This window comes from Acinonyx jubatus, chromosome C1, assembly GCF_027475565.1.
Source record: "Acinonyx jubatus isolate Ajub_Pintada_27869175 chromosome C1, VMU_Ajub_asm_v1.0, whole genome shotgun sequence".
Taxonomy (NCBI): Eukaryota; Metazoa; Chordata; class Mammalia; order Carnivora; family Felidae; genus Acinonyx; species Acinonyx jubatus.
The window spans coordinates 116,633,304-116,657,322 of NC_069381.1; the positions used below are offsets into that span (position 1 = coordinate 116,633,304).

Sequence of the window (24,019 nt, forward strand, 5' to 3'; positions counted from 1 at the left end):
AAGCAGCACTTCCTATTTTCTAAAGATTTGCTATTTGTAACTAATATTTCTACATTTCTATCATAACCTTCACAATTATGCTTTTTGGTGACCAAACAACATTCAACAGATGGATGTGCCATAATTTCCTAAGTCATTGCTATTCAACATTTCTATTATTTTGATTATTATTATTATTTTTAATGATCACTGCTAATGTTCTTATGTACATCTTTGGGCACATACTATTTAGTTTCTGTTAGGTCGTAGCTTTCGGATAAGTTTCTAGGTTTCAAGTTACTGGCTCTAAAGATACAGTTTTGTGGTCATATCAAATTTTGCCAAATTGCTTTCTAAAATCATTATGTCAATTATGTTTACTATTTTGAGAGAGAAAGAGAGAGAGAGCATGCAAACAGAGGAAGGGAAGAGAGTGAGGGAGAGACAATCCCAAGCAGGCTCTGCGCTGTCAGCGCAAAGCTCAGTGCAGGGCTCAATCCCAAGAGCCGTCGAGATCATGACCCGAGCAGAAATCAAGAGTTGGATGTTCAACTGAGCCACCCAGGCACCCCAAACCATTGTTAATTAATCATGTGCATTAGTTAGCTGTTGTTGCACAAAAAATTACCATAAAAGTAAGTGGTTCATACAACCCACACTTATTGTCTCACTGCTTCTGTGGGTCAAGGATCCAAGCATAACTTAGCTGTGTCCTCTGCTTCAGAGTCTGTCACAGGTTACAGCGAAGGTGCTGGCTGAGGCTGTTGTCTCTTCTGAAAGCTCGACTGGGGACAGATTATCTTCCAAGCCTAGTCAGTTGTTGTCAGAATTCAGTTCCAGCTGTTGTCAGAATTCAGTTCCTCATGTGCTGTTGGATTGAGGGCCTCAGTTCTTAGCCAGCTGTTGATCAGAGATGGCCCTTAGCTCCGTGCTATGGCAAGGCTCCAATATGGCAAATTGCTTTATCAAAGCATGCATCTGAGAAGACAATAGAGTCTGCTAGGAAGACAGAAGTAACAATCTTCTGTGACTTGATTACAGAAGTGATACCCCCTTAATGTTGCTGTATTCTACCGTTTTGAACCAGGGGAGTAAAGACAGAGGATGACACAAGGCCAAGAGCACCAGGAGTGGGGATCACTGGGGCCATTTTGGAGGCTGTTTACTACAAATGTCACCAAGAACATACGTTTGTACCAATTTCACAGCAACCACCCTAAAAGTGAATGGTCTAGCATTTTAAAATTACCAGTATAGTAGGTATAAGACTATTTCCCATTTTAATGGCCTCTTCTCTGGCCTGGTATCTACACCAAAGGGACATGGGTCCTTTGCTCTCAGCTGCTGCCACGTAATTTCCAAAAAGTTGTCAACTGATAGCAACTCAGCAAAGGAACTGACCTAACTGGGACTTTGAAAAGTTCTAAGCACAGACTTGTAGCAGGCAGCAGTGAGTTCCCTGGGAGGGTTCCAGCCTCAAGGAATTGCTGGTATTTGGGCAGCAACTCCAAGCTCTGAACACCCTAGTACCTATATCACTTAAAAAGCAGGGAAATTTAGGAAATCAATCTTCTTTTAATTTTTTTTTTAACGTCTTTTATTTTATTTTTGAGAGAGAGAGAGAGAGAGACAGAGCATGGGCAGGAGAGAGGTAGAGAGGGGGAGACTCAGAGTCCAAAGCAGTCTCCAGGCTCTGAGTGTCAGCACAGAGCCTGACGTGGGGCTCGAACTCATGAACCGTGGGATCATGACCTGAGCCAAAGTCGGCACTCAACTGATTGAGCCACTCAGGTGCCCCAAAACCAATCTTCTTTGACTTCTTGACTGGGGACAGATTATCTTCCCATAATAAATAAATGTTTATTTATTTTTGACAGAGAGAGAGAGAGAGAGAGAGAGAGAGAGAGAGAGAGAGAGCATGAGTGGAAGAGGGGTGGAAAGAGAGGGACACACAGAATCTGAATCAGGCCCCAGGCTCTGAGCTGTCAGCACAGAGCCCGACGCAGAGGTTGAACTCATGAACTGTGATATCTTGGCCTGAGCCGAAGTTGGACGCTCAACCGCCTGAGCCACCCAGGAGCCCCAAAACAATCTTCTTTTAAAGCTTACTATATACTCTCACTGGGCTTCACATTTTGCAAACTTTATTTCACTTTCATTATCAAAATAATACTGTAAGCTACATATCAATATCCCCATTTAATAGAAAACTTGGGGACCAAGATGGGACATCACCTGTTCAAGGTCATTCTGCTAAAGTGGCAGGACCAGCATTTGAACCCACAGCAGGCTATCCTGTCTGTGTCCTCTCTCTGCTTCCTAAGGTAACCTTGTCCTCAGCTGGAGCCTCTGAGGGCTCCTAATGCTTGGTCCCTCCACTCCATTCTCACCTCAGCACCAAATATGACAAATCGGCTGTCCTTTCCTCTTCAGTTAGCTGAAAGGGTCTCCCCTGGAAGTTCCAGAAAGCTCTGCTCAGTGACCATTTTCTCCTGATGAGAGGTGAGGCTAGAGAGTCACCTCTAACCAGCAGGGGAGAAAGGCTGTAGAGGTTACAGTACAAGTTTATACCACAAAACCCTCGGGATAAATAGGACAGTGTAAACAAAGGGTTTGCAAAGGGGATCTGGACCCAGGCTCCTGACTTCAAATCCTTGTTCTGTTATTTTCAAAGCTTTGTGGCTTGGGGCCCATTTCTTCACCTTTCTGTGCTATTTCCTTGCCTGTAAAATTGAAATAACATTGGGGCGCCTGGGTGGCTCAGTCGGTTAGGCGGCCGACTTCGGCTCAGGTCATGATCTCGCAGTCCGTGAGTTCGAGCCCCGCGTTGGGCTCTGTGCTGACAGCTCAGAGCCTGGAGCCTGCTTCAGATTCTGTGTCTCCCTCTCTCTGACCCTCCCCTGTTCATGCTCTGTCTCTCCCTGTCTCAAAAATAAATAAACGTTAAAAAAAAAAATCAAAAAAAAAAAGAAAATTGAAATAACATTATCAACTACCTGTTCCAATTTGGGGATCAATGAAAACAGACTCTAAGAGCCTAGCAGAGTGTCTGCTACATAGTAAAGGCTCTATAAACAATACTGTAGGGATGTAGTGGGCAGGAGGACTCACTGGGTGAGGATCCACAGGTCTCTTTCAGCCCCAGACTGTGATATCCGCACACCTGGGGATGGGGGTGCCAGGCATGGCCACATGGGGCATGGCACTGTGGATACTGGCTGCTGGGGATGAGTCAGGCTGCTAGGGTCAGGGATGGGCAGAGCCAATGATGGCATGATGGTTCTGGGGCTCCCTTTCCTATATTCCCACTGTGTGTGTGTGTGTGTGTGTGTGCGCACACGCGCGTGCACATGGGGTGGGGGGATCTGTGTGCCTTGACAGAGCCTTCTGTCCGCCAGCCTACTTCGGAGTCTGCGCAGGACTGTTTTGGGTGGGGGGATTGGGTATCTCTGTACATTCACGCTCAGAACCAGGATCATGTGGGAGGGGGGCACGACTCAACAGGACAATGTTCTCTTGGGATCAGGGGCAGAGTGCTGACAGCTGAGGCATGCTGCAGGCATCTGAGAAGGAAAGACGCAGGGCCACATTTACAGGGTACCTTCCTGCCACCTGGTCTGTTACAGAGCTCTGGAGCATGCTTTTTCGTCTTTCTAGGATCAACACCCAAATCTGTGTGCGAGGGCACAATATATCACAAAATTTGGGGGGGGGCTGTGACCTATTTCCTAAAGCCTCTTGGACGCCCTGGTGGCCTGAGTGGTAATCTGTGCTCTATAGGAAGTGACCAGAAGTGTCCTGGTTTCCCCACAGAACAACAATCACAGAAGATCCGGGCCAGCCCCTGCCCTTGGAAAGTCCCAAGTTGGGAAGACAGGACAGGGTCACCTATGATTCATATGGCCTCACCCATGTGTGCAGCCAGCCCTACAGTAAATGCTCTGACTCTAGGGAGCCAGGCCTGCCTGTTGTAGCTTAAAAGTTCCATTCATTTATTCAAACATGTTAGGGAAAGCCTCAGTGCACAGCAGTATACAAGACATAAACACTGTTCTTATAGATAGTACGTTTCAGTAGAGGAGATGGTAAGCCATTAGCTTCACGGTAACTTATGTAGTTACAGTTTGCGCTAAGGGCTCGGGAGGGGTACAGGGTGCATGATAGGTGTGAATGGGGAAGGTTCCCAGGGTCAGGTCACTGGGTACTCCTGCAGAAAGAGCACTAAATAACAGAGACAAGAGCAAAATGGGAGAAAGCACCCCAAATCAAGGCACTGTGTGGGGAAGGAAGAGGAAAGCAGTGAGGGAACCAAAGTGCTCCTGAGTTTAGGATCCACAGAACCAGGAGAACGGGACACAAGATGGTTAGAGAGGCCATTAGGTCCAGGCTCAGAGATGCAGCTCTAGCAGAAAGCAAGGGGATGTCCACAAACTTTTTTTTTTTTTAATGTTTTATTTTTGAGAGAGACAGAAACAGAGCACGAGTGGGGAAGGGGCAGAGAGAGAGGGAGACACAGAATCCGAAGCAGACGCCAGGCTCCGAACTGTCAGCACAGAGCCGGATGTGGGGCTTGAACTCACGAGCTGTGGGATCATGACCTGAGCTGAAGTCAGACGCTCAACAGGCTGAGCCACCCAGGTGCCCCTAGCAGAAAGCAAGGGGATGTCTGCAAACAGTTTTAAGCAAACAGACCTGATTTTCCAAGAGCTGGGAGGGGTGGGAACAGTGGCCAGGAGGCCGGAGGGAGGAACTATCTGGGGAGGGAAAGGACAGAGCTGAGGGTTGCCTGGGCCTGGGCGATGTGCAGAATGCAGCAGGGAGGAAGGGGAGGGGCAGCTCACAGGGTGGAGGCTCTGGGCCAAGGTCTGGAAATTGGGCCACACGAGGCATGCATGGGGACCGGGAGCAGCTGAGGAGTGCAAAGTTTGTGACATGGACTGGAGGGAGCCAAAGCAGCAGCCATCTCAGGGGATCACTTCCCTTACCACGGGGGCTCCCTGTCCTTCCCTTTTGGGCAAGTCAGCAGGAATGCCTGGCGTGGCCATCCTGCTGCTCCTCTAGTATTGAACGCAGTGGGGCGGGGAGTGGTAAGTGGATGGAGCTCACCGAATCCAGACCCCAAACCACGTTTCTCCAGCCGAGATCACACAGTCATACATGGGGGCAGCAGCCGGGGGACAGCCTGAGGGGCCCCCTGAAGTGGTACTTCCCAGAGCGGACACGCGTTCTACCACTCACTAACTCATCCACCTGCCTATGCATCCACCAAGTGTGTGCCCAGCGCCATTCCGGAGACCTGAGAGATGGGGTGTGTGGCCAGGCCGGACGTTGGGACCCACAGGCTGGCCCCATGGAGCCAGAGCACAGATCTGCAGCCACCGTGAAGGACCCAGAAGGAAGACATGCCACCCCTCCCTGCTCACTCTCCATTCAGCCTCCTGCAGGAACTGTCTGCCACTGAGTGGGCTTCCTGGCTCCCTGGGTGTGGCCTGATCTCTTTGCCCTGAGTTACCTTGGCAACGGGCCTGAATTCTTCCACTGTGCCGGGGAAAACAAAATCGACAATGAAAAATAAAAATAAAAAAGGGAACCTGGCTTGCTGGCCACAACTGTCCCCACCTTTCCTGGGAAGGGGTCTCCTGTCCAAGGACCAAAAGTGGGGTCTGCTCCATCTGCCACTAGAAGGCCCAAGGGAAACAGAACAAGGGTGCAGCATATCCTCCTGGGCCCTGAGTGTGACACCAGGCCCAGTCCATCGCTCTCCTCCATCCTGCTTCCTCCTGGCCCCTGAAAACCAAGCTCCCTCTGCCCCCACCCCCCACCCTCTCCTCCCCTGGCACTGACCATGCATCAGCAGGCTCCCTCCCTGCAGAGCCTCAGTTCTGCAATGGCTTGTTCCTTCCTCTTCCTTCGGCCACAGGTCTCGCCGGGTTCCAGCAACACCTCCACTCCCCTTCAGGCCCAGGGGCTCTCTCTGAGCATGCCATCTTCGCTGGACACATCACCCTTGAAGCTCTCCCTCAAGCTCCCACTTCCCAGCCTCTCAGGGCGACACTAGCTTCTCACCTGGGCCTCAAAGGTTTTCAATGTCTGCCACAATAGAAGGAAATTGGGATTAGACCACCAGGTAAACTACAGGGTGGTTGTACACGTCGTGCAAGCACCTCCAGGGGGGAGAAGCGGCCTGACTCCCACAGCCAGCTGGTATTCAAACACCAAGGAGGGACATCCCATTTCTTCGCGGGATGTCCTCTTGGCCAAGCCCTTTCGTTCACAGCTCACGCTGCCCCACAATCCTGCCAGGTAATTTACATCGTCCCCATCTGACAGCTGAGGAAACCGAGGCTTAGATTCAAAAGGGACTTGCCCAAGCTTCCCGGGATCATGAGTGGTGGACCGGGATAGAACCTAGGCTGTTTAATTCCAAAGTCTGATTTATCTGACAATGGGCTGTGGGTCCAGAGGCACCAAGAGAGCCCCCAGAGTCAACGGCAGGGTGGTGCCTGCAGGAGCCGCATCTGTCCTTGTGATGAGTCCCTCAGGAGCGGCCTGAGTTGAGCGTGGCCCTCCACATCTGCAGCACAGAATCCCGGCGGGTCGTGAAGGGTAAATGTTTGATGCGGAACCAGTGTCTGGGAACGATGTTCCCACTAGGCGTATACAGCTTCGCTCCGTGTATGCCCAACAGGCTGCGCAGGGCTACGTTGCCAGATAAAACCTTCTCATAGAACTCCACTCCACCCCGGGCATAGGCTGCAGACAGGGAGGCCGTGCGGCGGTCCAGCCAGGCTTCCAGGGCATGAGTGAGAGAGTCTGTGGAGAAGGCATAGGCCACAAAGCCCACCACCGCTGCCACCAGGTTGAAGGCAGCCCGTATGTTCATGGGGCCCCCATAGAGCCCCAGTGCATGCTTGGCACCCACGCCCAGTGCCCACGTTCCTGCCAGGCAAGCTGGGGCCGGCAGAGCCTGTAGGGCGGCTGCACTGCTCTCCAGGTACACCACTTCCTTGGCCAAGGCAAACTTCTGGGCGTCGCGGGACAGGGTCAGGGCATCTCTCAGCCGGGCACCTGCTGGGCTCTGCCAGTTCACTCTTTGCCCATGTACAACCACTGGATGATAAGTGTTGGTCAATGAGCCACCCAGGAAGCTGGCTGGGATGCCACTACCGCCCCGGCGGGGAGTCTCGGGAAGCCAGCACTCACAGGCTGGAAGGTGAAGGTGGTGAAAGCCTCATAGCTATGGCCTGCGGGGACACCAATGTCCTGTAGCACCTCTTGGAAGAGCCTCTGCAGCTCTGGGGAGAGTGGGGCTGGCTGGCCCTGAGGCCAGTACTGGTATAGCCATTGGATCACAGGATCTGGGATGACGTGGTATGAGATCTGGGCCCCAAATAGGCCTGCACAGGAACCCACCACCAGGCCTGTCCTGTGTCTCTGCACAAACGCTGCGGCCCGCCACAGGGGACCTGCCATGAGCACTGCCACCGTTGTAAACCTGAGCCAAGAGAAAGACAAGTCAGCCAACAGTTCCGTGGGTCTGCCTGCAGGCTGACCTACCCCAGGGCCACATCCTCTGTAACTGAAGGCAATACAGCAAGGTGGGTAAGAGCATGAGCTCTACAGCCAGAGCTCCAATCCAAACTCCCTCTCTGTGCATCACCTTACCCATGTGCCAAACAGGCAAGGGACAAGGGCATCACTAGGGTGGCGGTGACGGGCATATGAATAAACATATGAATACGTAAAATAATCGGTCTGGCACAGCAGCTGACACCTCTTGTGATAATGCATGATTATTACGTTTAATAAGCACCAAGTCCCAAACTGCCTCATGACACTATTCATCCCATAGTGAGGCCCTATGTTCAACGTATGAAGTACTTCTTAGATGCTAGACACGACTCTTAGAGCTTTATATATATTATCCAACAATTGAATCCTCACAACTCCATGCCCAATTACTCTTGCCCCTATTTATTTGTTTATTTAAAAAAAATGTTTAATGTTTATTTATTTTTGAGAGGGAGGGAGACACAGAGTGTGAGCAGGGGAGGAACAGACAGAGAGGGAGACACAGAATCCAAAGCAGGCTCCAGGCTCTGAGCTGTCAGCACAGAGCCCGATGCGGGGCTGGAACCCTCGAGCTTTCAGATCATGACCTGAGCCGAAGTCAGACGCCCAACCGACTGAGCCACCCAGGAGCTCCTACTGCCCCCTTTTTAAAGCATTGGAAACTGAGGCACGATAGGCTAAGTAAACTGATCAAAACCCCAGACTACCAAAGTGGCAGTATTAAAGGTTGAGTTGTGCTCCCTCCAAATTCACATGCTGAAGTCTTAACCCCTGCCCCCCCCCCTAAGAATGTAACTGTATTTAGGGATATAACTGTATTTAGAGATAATTAAGTGAGGTCATGAGGGTAGGTCCTCATCTAATATGACTGCTGTCCTTAAGAGAACACCTTAGGACACCGACACAGAGGAAAGACCATGAGAGGACACAAGCCACAGGTGACTATTTACAAGCCAATGGGATCAGTCTCAGAAGACGCGTCATGCTGACGCCTTAATCTTGGACTTTCAGCTTCCAGATCCTGAGAAAACCAATTTCTGCCACCCAGTACTTGTCCTGGCAGCCCTCGCTGTGACTAACACAGGCACAGTATTTGAACACAGGCTATCAGGGGTCCACAGAAAAATTTTCATCTCAGAACAAAATTTAATGCTAAATTACAAATATACACAAAAGTAGAGAAAAGAGCACTTAGCCACTTAGCACTTCAACCAACTCATGGCCTATCTTGTTTCCTCTCTCTCCCACCCACATTCCTCCCCCAACTGGTTTATTTTGAAACAGGTCCTGGGCGTCCTCTTTTTTTCATTCGTAAATATTTCAACAAGAATTCACAATTATTTTACTTTGGTTGAGGCTTACTGTCTTCCTGCCTCTGAAACGTGTTTAATTAGCAAGTAAGTTGCTACAAACAAGAACGTGGGGGTACCGGCTGGCCTATTTTAACAAAACACTCCTAACGGGGCACATCACTTGGGCCTATTTTCCCAATGGAGAAACTAAGGCTAGGAAAGCAAGGGTCCTGGCCAGGGTCCCAACGCCCCCAGGCCCACCAGCGCCAAGGCCATGATCCAGGCTGGCCGAGGAGGGGCCACGGGACCCTCGCGGAGGGCTCGCCGCCGGGCGTCCATCCCGGGCCCCAGGCTGCGCACCGCGGCTCGAAAGCGCTGCTGGAGTGGACCCTAGGGAGGGGGCCCGTCCCCGGCTCCGCGAACCTGCCGTCCCCTCCGCGCGCTCACCTTTTCCGCAGCCGCCACCTAGCACACGGCGACACGTGCGCGGGGCGGACCCAGCGCAGAGCGCGGCCGGCCTGGGCTCTGGGGGCGGGGACTACAGGGTGCCTGGCGCGGAGCAGGCCCTGGAGGCGGGACAGGGGGGCGGGACGTCCGGGGCGGGGCCTGGGGCGGGGACTAGCTCGCTGGCGGTCGGGGTTGGAGCTGGAGGCTCCTCCCCGACTGAGTGCCTTGGGGCGGGGCTGAGGCCTGCGGGGTCCTCGCCTTCGGCTGTGCTGCGTGGGCCCCGGGGGCTTCCTTCTCTGTCCCTGAAAGGCGGCCTTGGTCGCCTGTTTAGCCCAAGCCCACCTGACTGCCAGGTCCGTGGCCTTTCCTGTCTGGAAGCGTTCACCGCCAGTGGTCTGCTCTGGGCTTTAGTTTACCGTAGCAGCTGCCCCCTGGCCCATGCCCCTCAAGTGATCCATGCTGTACAGCCCACAGAGCAGCGTCACACCTGTCACTTCATCTTCCCAGCAGCGCTGCTCGCCACCTGTTTTTTGTAAATATGGTTTTATTGGAGGACAGGCATACCTATTTCTTTACAAGTTGCGTATGGCTGCTTTCTCCCAGAAGGGCACAGTTGACTAACCAGGACAGAGACCGTCTGACCCAGAAAGCCTAAAATTTTAGCTATCTGGCCCTTACGGAAAAAGTCTGTGGACACATGAAGTACATTATTCCCATCTTACAGATGGAGAAACAGAGGCATTTAGCTTGCACAGGATGCCCAGCTCATATGCACCTAGCATGCACCAGAATGGCACAGGACTCCTGTCCCTGTACATTTCCCATTACATCTCCTGCCTTCATACAATTCAACCTAGTCACTCTTGTCCATTCTCCCAAGTGGGTCTGGCCTCCGTGTCTGACTTTCTCTTCCATCCACGCCCTTTTCTGCCCAAGGAGAAAGAAGGGCTTAGGTCCTGGGTGGAAAGGTGAGGCTGCCAGGGAAGATAAAGATGTAAGGAGACCCAGAAGCCTGTGGGCATTGGGGTGGGGTTTTGGATGGTTAGCAGGCTGTGGGCCACTGTCTCTCCACACAAACCATCAGCTCTCTGCAGGGGTCTTGACCACGAAAGGGCTAGCTGCAATCTCAGTCAGGACCATACCTGACTCCTAGCTAACCCTCTGTGTGTGTGTAGTATCCCATGGAGACACCTTGGGGTTGGTGTTTCCTGTCTCAGCCTTGGCCCAGCAGCCCCTTCTGGAGCCATAGGCTGGTCTGGCAGAGATAACCCTACTGACACTAGGGAAGAACCTAGATCTGGTGTGGCTGCCCCCGGGCAGACATGGGTTGGTCCCTCAGCCCAGAAGCAGTATTTATGGAGACTGAAAAAGAACTTTCTTAGGAGGCAGGGGGCTCTTGCCTAAAGGATGTCACCTGCCCTGGACCTCAGTTTCCTCATCTCTAGAGTGAGGATAATATCTATCTCAAAGGACCATGTTACCTCCTAATCCTAGAAGTTTCCTAGATACTCTCATCCCCATAACTAAAGAGGGGTCACTTCAAGTCACATGCTCCTGAACAGGACTTGGGAGTGTCCCTTCAATCGTGGCCTTGAAAGTCTGTCGTAAAAGGTTCTGTGACCAGATGTAAATCTAGAAATAGTGCAGTGCACAGAGGCTGACGCTAGACTGCTGGGGGTACATCCTGGCTCTACCCTTTACTAGCCGTGTGACTTTGGGCAAGTTAACCTTTCTGGGCCTAGTGTTCTCATCAATAACACGGGATGAGAGTACCACCTAGCTCCTAGGATTACTGTGAGGATTCAATGGGTTCATGTACGTATGATGTCCTGCATAGTTTGTACCAAATAGCTATTAGCTATTATTACTGGGATCTGTTCTGTTTCTGACGCCAACTCTGGCTGCTCATTTGTTTGTGTGTAAATGATGCTATAACACACTTCAATATGTGACCTCAGCTAGATTCCGAAGGTGGGATAGTCTACAGGGCAGATGATGTGGTCTTTCTAACAAATCAATGGCATAAAAAACAAGGGAAAGGAGACATTCACAAAATAAGAGATGTGAAAGACAGAGCAGTTAAACGCAAGATGTGGCTTTTGTTGGGATCCTGAATCCATAGTTTAAGTGTAAAAAAAAGACACCTTTGAGACAGCTGGGGAGATCTGAATATGGAGTGAACATTAGGTAACATTAATGAATTGTTTATTTTGTTAGGTGGGATGAAGGAAGATATTTATGTAAACCAAAAAGTCCTTGTCGGTTAGAGATGCATATTGAAGTATCTAGAGGTGCAACGACATGATGTCTGCTATTTAGTTCAAAATATTACAACCAAAACAAACCAGGGGCATAGATGAAACAGCAACGAAATGTTGGTAGTTGTTGAAGCTTCGTGACCAGTTTAGGAGGGAGTTCGTTATCCTGTGCTCTACGTACGTTTGGAAATTTCCAAATAAAATGTGTTTTGTTAAATGTGTATTTGAAAGTACACTGATCAATTGAACTTCATCAAATTAAAAAATTTGGGCATCAAAGAACATTATCGAGAAAGTGAAAAAACAGTCCACAGAATGAGAGAAAATATTGGCAAATCATAGATATAATAAGGGCCTAGTTTCCAGAATATATAAGAACTTGTAACAACTCAACAACAAAAAGACAACCTAATTTAAAAGTGGGCAAATTGGGGCACCTGAATGGCTCGGTTGGTTAAGTGTCTGACTTCCATCAGGCCGTGATCTCACGGTTTGTGGGTTCGAGCCCTGCGTTGGGCTCTGTGCTGACAGCTCAGAGCCTGGAGCCTGCTTCAGATTCTGTGTCTCCCTCTGTCTCTCTCTCTGTCCCTCCCTGCTTGTACTCTGTTTCTCTCTCAAAAATAAACATTGAAAAATTTACAAGAAAAAAAAAGTGGGCAAATGACTTGAATAGACACTTCTCCAAAGAAGATTCACAAATGGCCAACGAGCACATAAAAAGATGCTCAGCATCCTTCATCATTAGGAAAATACAAGTCAAATCCACAATGAGATACTATTTCACCCACTGGGACGGCCATAAAAACAAACCAAACCAACAGAAAATAACAAGTGCGAGGATGCGGAGAGACTGAAGCTCTCATACGTTACTGGTGGGAATGTAAAACGGGTCAGCCACTAGAGAACACGGTCTGGCGGTTCCTCATAAAGTTAGGCGTAGAATTACTATATGATCTGGCAATTCTACTTCTAGGAACACAGACAACCCTCTTAGCTGTGAAGGATGGGGTCTAAGAGGCTTTGTTTTGTTCGCCATGTTTATATGATAATGATCTCACTGAGATATAGTGTATTGAGAGTATCTCATTGAGAGAGACAAATTGATGATGCCAGAGAGAGGGGATCCCTGTGGGAAAGAATTCCTTGGGTAGGTGAGAGGGGTTGGGGTCCAGGGCATGAGTGGGGATTCTTCAGGAATTCTTCACCGTAACAAGATAAAGCTGCTAACAAATCAACACATTGTAACTTTAAACTTACAAAATTCTTTAAAAAGATTTATTTACTTATTTTTGAGAGAGAGAGAGAGAGAGAGAGAGAGAAAGCGCGAGTGGAGGAGGGGCAGAGAGAAAGCAAGAGAGAGAGAATCCCTCTTCACTGATAGTGTGGAGCCTGACGCAGGGCTCGAACCCAGGGTGAGAGCATGACCTCAGCTGAAGTCAGATGCTTAACCAACTGAGCCACCCAGGCGCCCCAAACTTAACATGTTATATGTCAGTTATATTTCAATAAAGCAGGTGGGGGGGGGGTGGAAGAGGGAAGCCGTGGTCAATGGGCCCAGGCTAGTGATTTCACAGGGGGGAGGTGAGGGTGTTCTTACCTGATTGCTTCTTTGTTTTCTCAGTGACACATGGAGCCAGCTCATCAGCTGAGAGTGTAGTGGGGACAGGGTAGGGAATGTATGAAGAAAGCAGAAAAGATGTGAAATTTCCACCTGAAGAGGAGGAAAGAACCCACCTGGACACTGTAATGATTGTTGAGTGCCCATTTGGGATCTGGGTCAAAAACACAGTGTGAGGGCAGTTAATATGGTTGTGTGATTTTCTACAATAATGTTCAGATGCTCAGGTGCAGGGATGGGTGGATGGATAGTTGAGGGGTTTAGCCAGAGGTAGAGTTTGCCAGTCAGGTGTAGGGTGGGGAGAAATGAACGAGGGAGGTGAGGGCGTTTGCAAAGAGGTGGTTATATAGTGATGGACCATGAAGTCTAGGCTAGAGAAGAGGACAGTGAGGGCCCATGGGGATGATTATGTGCTAACCATGGACATGGTGGATACCATGTGCACTTAGCACTGTTTCTAGGCCCTTTGCAGAAGGAAGGAGTGGCAAAATCATCGTCCCAGTGGAACGTAAGGATTGTTGGAATGGGGTCACCATAGTAAGGCGTGTAGAAGTATAAGGAGGTGGTGATTAGAAGGGGGGAGGTTGGAAATGGACACTTCAGAAGTGGTGTCAATATTGGTGATGGCAAGGTCAAGAGTATGACTGTGAAGGGCGCCTGGGTGGCTCAGTCAGGTAAGCGTCTGACTTCGGTTCAGGTCATGATCTCACGACTCGTGAGTTCGAGCCCTGCATCGGGCTCTGTGCTGACAGCTCAGAACCTGGGGCCTGCAGCCTGCTTCTGATTCTGTGTCTCCTGCTCTCTCTGGCCCTCCCCTGCTCACACTCTGTCTCTCTCTCCCTCTCAAAAATAAATAAACATTAAAAAAAATTTCTGAATAAAAAAAAAGAGTATGACTGTGGGAGTCAATGGCTATGGTGAGGCGAAAGGTTACAGAGAATTGAGGAGGTGTATGACTTGTGTTTTTAAAAAAATTTTCCATATTTAATGATATTTTGACAATTTAGGGGTCTTGCTAATGCTGGAAAGACTGCCCCTCCCAGGACTAGCTAATTCCTAGAGAGAACAAGTGACTCCCTCTACTTTGCCCATAAACATACCTTCCACATGGGAAACCAACCGTACCCCTGACCATTTCCTTCAGCTCTCACACACCATGCCAGTATTTCCCCTGCCCTAAATGAATGACCCTTGGGTCAGGTACTGGACAACTAGAGACCATCCCTGTAATCCCAGAGGCGGCCAAAATTATTCAAACTATCCAATCCTTAACTTCTTTAAACTTCCCTACCCTGCCTCACCATTCCTTCCCATGGAAACCACAGTAGAGGGGCGCCTGGGTGGCGCAGTCGGTTAAGCGTCCGACTTCAGTTCAGGTCACGATCTCGAGGTCTGGGAGTTCGAGCCCCGCGTCAGGCTCTGGGCTGATGGCTCAGAGCCTGGAGCCTGTTTCCGATTCTGTGTCTCCCTCTCTCTCTCTGCCCCTCCCCCGTTCATGCTCTGTCTCTCTCTGTCCCAAAAATAAAAAATAAAAACGTTGAAAAAAAAATTAAAAAAAAAAAAGAAACCACAGTAGAGGTTTGGGGCCATGCCTTCTACTTGCTCCTTTTGCTTCTTGACTGACCCCACTACTTCCCATGTTGCCCCACGTGGCATGATGTGCTCCCTCCTCTCAGGAAATGTAAATAATAAATACTTCTTTCAATGGCGTTGACCTTTCCATGTTGCCCCTCGGTCACCTCTATAAATTACATCTGAGGTACAATCAAAACAGGAGGCTCAGTTACAAGAGGCCGAGGTCTTGGGTGGATTGTCTCTGCCAATGTTGAAGTTGGCAAGAATGGTGAAAAGGAGAGTGTTAAAGAATGCAAGGGTCCAGGTGCTAAAATAATTCAAGAAAGAGACAGAGAGTGACTAGGAGGTGGGTGGATCATGGTAGCAAGGCTGGCGGTGTATCGGAATGGTCTGACAGCACGGATGTCACAAGAGCTGAGGTTTGTGAAGGAAATGGCCATGGGGGCAAAGAGGACGCCTGTTCTATCCTGATTTCCGCAGGGTGTGGGGGGAAGTTATGGTATCCTCACAAAAGAGAGCCAAGCTTTGGTGAAAGCAAGCAAGAGAAACAAATGTTCAGAGAAGGAGGTGAAGGTATGTGGAATTTGCTGATGGCGGACCAAGCATCCTAAAGGTTGCAGTGATGTTTGGGAGGCTTGCAAGGGGTGCATGATTGGGACTAGATTAGGGTATAAAGAGGAAATAAACATATAGGGATAAGCACCCAGGGAATGACAGATTACAGGGCATCTGGTGGTTGGTATTTTTTGATGGTGGTAAAACACACATATTTTTAAGTTGTACAGTTCAGTGGTCTTTATACATACATTCATCATGTTGTACAAGCATCACCACTATACATCTCCATAATTCATCTTGTAAAACTGAAGCTCTATACCTAAAAACTCCCCATCTCCCCTACCCCCTAGTCCCTGACAACCACCCTCGTAATTTCTGTCTCTATAATTTTTACTAAGTATCTCATATAAGTGGAAACATACAGTATTCGTCTCCTTGTGACTGGGTAATGTAATGTAGCACAATGTCCTCAAGTTTTGTCCGTGTTAAAGCGTGTGACAGGATTTCCTTTCTTTTTAAGGCTGAAAAAGATTTGATTGTATGTATGCACCACAATGTGTTTATCCATTCATCAGCTGATAGGCATTGAGTTGCTTCCACCTTTTGGCTATTGTGAATAGTGCGGTTATGAACGTGAGGGTACAAATATCTCTCTAAGACCCTGCTTTCAAATATAAAACATTTGAAAGAAGTGAAGTGAATTGCTAGATGAAATGGCAATTCTATTTTTTCTCTTTGAGGGACCACCGTACTGTTTCTCACAAAGGCTATACCGTTTACATTCATCAACAGTGCACAAGGGCTCCAATTTCTCTACATCCTCTCCAACAATTGCTGTTTTCTGGGATTTTTTGATAGAGGCCATCATAATTAGTGTGAGATAGTTATCTCATAGTTTTGATTTGCACTTTCCTAATAATTAGTGATATTGAGCATCTTTTCCTGTGCTTATTGGTCATTCATATATCTTCTTTGGAGAAATGTCTATTCAAGTGCTTTGCCCATTTTTTAATTGGGTTGTTTTTTGTTGTTGTTGTTGTTGTTGTTGTTGAGTTTTAGGAGTTCTCAATAGACTCTGGATGTTGATCCCTTATGAGATATATGATTTGCAAATATTTTCTCTCATTCTGTTGGTTCCCTTTTTAGTCTGTGGACATTGTCATTTGATGTTTTTGGTTTTGTTTTCGTTTTTGTTTTTTTATAGAGTTTGAAAATTGTCACGAAGTCCAATTTGTCTATTTTCTCTTGTTGGCTATGCCTCTGGTGTCATATCCAAAAAATCATTGCCAAATCCAGCACCAGGAAGCCCTATCACCATAGGACAACTGTGTTTTCTTCTAAGAGTTTTTATCGTTTTAGGTCTTACATTTAGGTCTTTGATCTGGTTTGAATTAATTTTTTGCACACAGTGTTAGGTAAGGGTCCAATTTCATTCTTTTCCATGTGTATATTCAGTTTCCCCAGCACCATTTGTTGAAAAGACTGTTCTGTCCTCATTGAATGGTCTTGGCATCCTTGTCAAAAATCATTTGGCTATATATATGAGGGTTTACTTCCAGATTCTCTCTTTTGTTGTATTGGTCTGTCTTTATGCTAGTACCATACGTTTTGATTGCTGCAGCTTTGTAGTAAGTTTTGAAATCAGGATGTGTGAGTCCTTCAACTTTGTTCTTCTTTGGCAACATTGTTTTGGCTATTTGGGATCCCTTGAGATTCCATATAAATTTTAGGATGGGTTTTCCTATTTCTGTTAAAAATGTCATTGGGATTTTGATACATTGCATTTGTAGTTTTCTTTGAATAGTACTGACATCTTAACAATGTGAAATCTCCCAATTCATGAACATGGGATGTGTTTCCATTTATTTATGTCTTTAATTTCTTTCAGCAATATTTTGTAGTTTTTATCATTATATAAGCCTTTCACCTTTTTAGTTAATTCCTAAGTATTTTGTTCTTTTTCTTGCTATTATAAATGGACTTGTTTTCATAATTTCCTTTTCAGATTGTTTATTGTTAGTGGATAGCAATTGAATTTTGTGTTGACTTTGTATCCTGCGACTTTGCTGAATTTCGTTTATTAACTGACAGTGTGTGTGTGTGTGTGTGTGTGTGTGCGTGTGTGTGTAATCTTCAGGGTTTTCTACATATAAGACCATATATCATCTGTAAACAGAGATAACTTTACTTCTTCCTTTCCAGTTGGATGCCTTTTCTTTCTGTTCCTTGCCTAACTGAATTGCTCTGGCTAGGACTTTTAGTACTATGTTAAATGCAACTGGTGAAAGCAGGCATCCTTGTCTTGTTCCAGATCTTAGAGGAAAAGCCTTTGGTCCTTCACCGTTGTGGATGTTTGCTGTGGGTTTTTCATATGGCTTTTTATTAGGTGGAGGCAGTTTACTTCTACTCCTAGTTTGTTGAGTGCAGGCGTGCTAACAACACTGCCTCCATCTTTGGCCTTCCATCTTGCCAGAGATGACTCCACTTTAGATGACTAGTAGCAATCCCCTCAGGTGCACAGGTGGCACTATTTTAGATAACTACCTTGGGACCTCACCACCAGGCGTCTCCATTTATACAAGCTGTGGTTGCAGTCAGGGCTTGGTGGAAAATGGGCAGAGAATAACTGCTTAGCACCACTTGGATTGGCAGCCCTCCGGATTGCCCCCATCAGTAAACCGTGCAACCAGTATGAAGTGGCTTGCTTTGTGTTTCAGTATTAAAGTGAAACACTTTCTCCTTCTGGAGGACACAGTACTTACTGACCCTCCTCTACCATCTAACAGTTGTGTGTCAAATTTTATGTAAGTTGAGATGATCAATTGGCTTTTTTTCTTTATTTTGTGAATGTGGTGTATTATGTCGATCTGTTATGTTGATATGTTGAGCCATCCTTGCACTGCGGGAATAAATCCCACGTGGTTGTGGCGTATAGTCCTTTTAATGTGCTGAATCCGTTTACTAGAATTTTGTTGAGGGCTCTTGCATCAGTATTCACAAGGGATATTTGTTGAATTTTTCTTGTAGTATCTTTGTCTGGCTTTGGAATTGGGGTAATCCTAACCCACAGAATGAGTTACGAAGTGTTCCCCCTTTGGAAAACATTCGAGAAAAGAAAGATTGGTATTATCTCTTTAAAAAAATTTTTTTAATGTTTATTTATTTTTGAGAGAGAGAGAGACAGAGCATGAGCAGGGGAGGGGCAGAGAGAGAGAGGGAGACACAGAATCCAAAGCAGGCTCCAGGCTCCGAGCTGTCAGCACAGAGCCTGACTCGGGGCTAAAACCCATGAACTGGAAGATCATGACCTGAGCCAAAGTCAGGAGCTTAATCGATTGAGCCACCCAGGCACCCCCTTGGTAGAATATTTAAAACCAAATAGACCAGTGAGACCGTCAGCTCCAGAGCTTTTCTTTATGGGGAGATTTTATATTTTTATTTTTTTAAGTTTATTTATTTTGAGAGAGGGAGAGAGAGAATCCCAAGTGTGGAGCTGGATGTGCGGCTTGAATTCACAAACTGTGAGATCATGACTTGAGCTGAAACCGAGAGTCAGATGCTTACCCTACTGAGCCAACCAGGTGCCCCTTTTGTGGGGAGATGTTAAATCACTGATTCAATCTCCTTTCTTGTTATTGGTCTACTCAGGTCTTCTATTTCTTCATTGAAAAAAAATTCTGAAAAAAAAATTCTGAGGGGGCTCTTGGGCACGATAGAAATATTTAAAAGTTCATTGTATTTTGATTACTATTTAGTTGATTAAAATAGCAAGCTCCAGGGGTGCCTGGGTGGCTCAGTCGGTGGAGCGTCCGACTTTGGCTCAGGTCATGATCTCGCGGTCCGTGACTTCGAGCCCCGTGTCGGGCTCTGTGCTGACAGCTCAGAGCCTGGAGCCTGTTTCGGATTCTGTGTCTCCCTCTCTCTCTGACCCTCCCCCGTTCATGCTCTGTCTCTCTCTGTCTCAAAAATAAATAAATGTAAAAAAAAATTTTAAATAGCAAGCTCCAATATCCCATGTCTTCTAAGCCGAGAACCTCAATTTACAAACATAATCTTAGTAAGAAATCTAGTATTTTTTTTTAAATAAAATAAGAATTTTTTTCTACTTGTTCTGTGATTACCTTTTAATTAAGTATGGGCTTTACAGATTAAATCTTCCTTAATTATATCAATCCCTCCTGTACTTAATTGATCAAATTCCCTTAGACATTTCCAACCATACTTTCAAATTTAATTGAGCTGATTCTTTTAAATACACTCTCCTCAGACTGCAGCCTTTCAAATCCAGTAAGCAAAATCTTTCAAACAGTGGAATGAAACTCCTTATTACAGATAACCTAACCGGCACCCAGGTACCAATTCAGGTAAGTATCTTTCTTCATCCTGACATTACAAATGTCGTCTCCCAACCCAGGTGTCCAGAACCATCCTCTCAAGTCACTTCACGCGGCCGTGCTCTGGGTCAAACTTTCAGTGGTATGTTCTTGCCCAGGACGGGTCCAGAATGATTTCCGGGGTGATTCATCATGAGTTCGTTTATTGGGTTGAGTATTGGTGGGGATAATTGGACTTCCCAAACCTCTGTGGATTTTTGTTTTTTAACAGTAAATCTTCCACAATGCGATGCTGAATCCCCTGCCAAGATTGCAGTCCATCTTTTACCTGTTTGATTTGCGATGATCAAGTTTTGATGTCATATTCACAACCTGAATATAGTATAGACATCGTTTTGGCTTTGTCAACATACTGTACACATCATTAAAGAGTTGTACCTGCCTTTTTTTCTTTTCCTTTTTTCAGTATGCCTCACAGGGCTGTGCAGAGAACTATTGCTGTCTTTCTAATTGTCACAATTTGCTCAGTGGGAGCCCTTTCAACTGGCTCCTTTATCCTTTGAATTGCGTTGGATCACTTTGGAGGCATACTTTCTTTCTGGCAACAAAGTGATACCCCACACCCATCTGAATGATCCTTGCTCCGGGATATAGAATCAGAAAACTTTCCAAGGCTCCTTGGTTCTTGCTGGGGAACTGTAAAGACTAGAATCTAGGTGCTTTGGGCACAGGTTAGACCGCTCTACTCGATATTGGGGGTGGGCTACAGCATAGCAGACTAGTTTAGAGGCAGACCCAGAAAAAATATCATGGAAGGGGCGCCTGGGTGGCTCAGTCGTTTAAGCGTCCGACTCTTGATTTCCGCCCAGGTCATAATGTCGCGGTCCTGAGTTTGAGCCCCGAGTTCAGCTCTCTGGTGGGCATGAGGCCTGCTTAAGATTCTCTGCCTCTTGGGGCGCCTGGGTGGCTCAGTCGGTGGAGCGTCCGACTTCAGCTCAGGTCATGATCTCGCGGTCTGTGAGTTCGAGCCCTGCGTCGGGCTCTGTGCTGATGGCTCAGAGCCTGGGGCCTGCTTCGGATTCTGTGTCTCCCTCTCTCTCTGACCCTCCCCCGTTCATGCTCTGTCTTTCTCTCTCTGTCAAAAATAAAAGATTCTCTGCCTCTCCCCCAGTTGCATGGGTGTGCATGCTCTCTCTCTCTCTCTCTCTCAAAAATAAAAAACAAAACAAAAAAAAATCCCCCCCCGCAAATAACAACGAAAAAGAAAAACATCATGGAATCCTATTATTTTTCAACTCCAACTTAACTGAGAACTTAAACAAATCATGCTTTAGTATAAAAGATTTTTTTCCAGAGATACCAGCTTCCCTTATTGCCACAATAATACAACACTGTTTTTCTAACTTTAACGTGCCAAGCTGTATATTGTAATTCTGACCCGCAGAGACCAAATTAGATCCTGTATCACTCTCCTTAGGCTGCACTGAGCACCCTCCCTTCCACTTTCATGATCCCATGTGTCCACTGACTATCATTCCTCTCTATGAGTCACAAGCTGGGACTTGGGGTGGTGACTATAGTGTGGATAGTTTGATTAATATCAGCTCATTAATGCATAGACGAAATGACTTTATTGTTCCGGTAATTACTACCAACTGTATTTAAACATGTGCTTTCCTGCCTACTGGTGGGCTCCCTTAATGATACACAGTCCAAATTTATAGTTTGTCGGTCGATATCCGTTACTAAGACAGTCTCCTTTTGGTGAAGACTCGGTTTCATTGTGTGTTTTAAAACTTTAGTCCCGTATTTGACACAAGGCTGCCCCTACTATGTCAACACGCCACCCCCACTGTAGACCAGACTTCTATCTCCAACAGCTTGGAGCACGGAAGTATGGTCTGCTCTCATTCCCACAGCTCCTGGGGCTTCCTCTTTTGGTAGGAAGGATGGAAAGAGAAACAAAGATGTTTGCCTACACGACTGCTCACTGGTGGTCTTCCTGGTGGGTCGTAATGTGAACAGCTGATGTTATAGTGACCAAGTTCCTGTTGCCTTCTATTAGCCCCTCTGCTAATCTAGCTTGGTTGGTGGTGATGGTGGAGGTAAACACTGGGTCAAGAGGAGATTGGCCTTGGTAAGTACTCTAGACTTTGAATCTAGGGCAAGGTGGGTAAACCATTTAAAGGTCCAGAGTAATTCGCTGGAAGTTGCAGGAGAGGCTCGGGGCTTTGATGTTCAGGCTTGCCATTGGAGGTAGATGCATCAGCCTGAAGCAGAGGCAAGAGCTTCTGGAATGTCAGAGTGGGAGGAGGAGCAGCAGAAGCCATTGGTGCCCCCAGGATGGCCAGCTCGGAGCTCCGGGCATTGGGGACCTTGAAGAGTAGCCTGTCCTTGGCTTCAGCCTCCACCCCGGTCAACTTCCACCTTCAGGGACAGTAAGCACATACAAAAGGGCTCTACCTTTTGCAGGTATCTAGTTGTTGAGATATTGACAGCTGGACCCCAGGCAGGGTGTGTGTGTGTGTGTGTGTGTGTGTGTGTGTGTGTGTATGGGCTTGCACTGTTGGTTACTGGGGGAGTAAGCATCATCTGACAACCTTCTCTATACATCTCAAGGTCTTTCTTTTGCATTGTTTTCTCTAAAGTCTTCTCACAATGGCTTTAACACACTTCCTGCAAACAGTATCTGAAATGAAACATTTTTTTTAAGCCACTGCTATTGGAGAACGTGATACCAGGCCTCTGTGCCCATGCCTTGGCCGAGTCTCGAGATCTGATTAGACTCTTTGGTGTTAGGGAGTAGATTCTCTTAAGCTTCTGAAGAAAGAGAGGGCTTGTTACAGGGTGGGGTCCCAGTACTGGGGCTGGTTGAGATTGGGGCAGCTCAGGGAGAGGCATGCTTGGGTCCCATCCTGACTTGCCTCTTGTCTCTTGGTGCATCTTGGTGCATCTGCTTTATTTCTTGTGTTTACCAAACCAAGAAACCTGCTTCTTCACTGCTTCCTAACTTCAGCTGCTCAGGACCTATCATAGCTGCCCCACATAACTTCTCTGTTTCATAACCATCCAGCTTCTGTCCCTGTTACCAGGTTGCTCAATCTCTCTCTCTTTTTTTTAATGTTTATTTATTTTAGAGAGAGAGAGAGAGAGCATGAGAGTGTGGGGGGGGCAGAGAGAAAGGGGGGCACGGAGGATCTAAAGCGGGCTCTGTGCTGACAGCAGAAAGCACAATGCAGGGCTCAAACTCACAAACCATGAGATCATGACCCATGCTGAAGTTAGACGTTTAACCGACTGAGCCACCCAGGTGCCCCAGTTGCCCAATCTCTTTTGAACTTCCTGGTTCAAATTCCTGAGAGAAGGGATCAGATTAGCTCAGTCTACCTTTTTTTAAAAAAAAAATTTTTTTTTTAAACATTTTATTTATTTTTGAGAGACAGAGCACAAGCGGGAGGGGCAGAGAGAGAGGGAGACACAGAATCCAAAGCAGGCTCCAGGCTCTGAGCGGTCAGCACAGAGCCCAACGCAAGACTGGAACCCACGGATGCGAGATCATGACCTGAGCTGAAGTCAGATGCTTAACCAACCGAGCTACGCGGGTGCCCCTCTATCTTTTAATGACAGACTATTGGTCCTCATCTCCTGTAGACCAAAAACCTTTGGGTAAGGTGCTTGCTTGCTCTGATTGAATCCACTGTGAGAAGGAAGGGGAAGGGCACCTGGGTGGCTCAGTTGGTTGAGGAGGATCTGACTCATGATTTCAGCTCAGGTCATGATCTCATGGTCGCTGAGCATGGGGCCTGCTTGGAATTCTCTCCCTCCCTCTCCCCCTCCCCCTCCCCCCACTGTGCTTTCTCTCTCAAAAATATCAACGCTATTAAAAAGATTTAAAAAAAATTTAAAAAGGAGCGGGAGGGGTGCTATGGGCTCTCTACCCTGGAAGTAAGTGGCTGCCCCCTGGATAAAAGGCCCTTCTGGATGTCCTCTAGGAGAGGTAGTTCACCTTGCCTTCATAATGAACCTCTCTCCATGATGCCATCTGCTGGGCAAAGGGGGAATGGCCTGTGATGTGACTGGGAAGGGGAAGGCGGCGAGGTCTGGACAGAGACCCAAGATGAAGTCCTCCATCTTTGGAAGGGACATGAGAGACCACTGAGTCGAGCAGTCCATTCCCACCTTCAAAGAGGCCCACATCCCGACCGTTCCATTCCCAATCTTTAGCATTTACGTGAACTCCTGTTCCCAAACCCTGCTTGAAGAGGGAGACTTCGTGTTCTTTAGTGCAGTGTTTCATCCCCACACTTTCTGGAAGGTTCTCTTTCGTGTGCAGTTCTCAGCTTAGCCATTGGAGCATGGGAGACAGATGGTAGAGGGTGGCAAGGG

The 24,019-nt window shown here is 47.4% G+C and overlaps 1 protein-coding gene across 1 annotated transcript; it reads right to left on the reverse strand.

The window, feature by feature from the left end:
• Positions 1 to 1,955: 1,955 nt before the first annotated feature.
• TMEM177 (transmembrane protein 177) lies at positions 1,956 to 9,420 on the reverse strand. The gene is given in 3 exon segments (XM_027055977.2): positions 1,956 to 7,143; positions 7,146 to 7,474; positions 9,291 to 9,420. Coding segments are annotated over 2 exon segments (933 nt in total). The 5' UTR covers positions 7,453 to 7,474; positions 9,291 to 9,420; the 3' UTR covers positions 1,956 to 6,517.
• Positions 9,421 to 24,019: the final 14,599 nt, after the last annotated feature.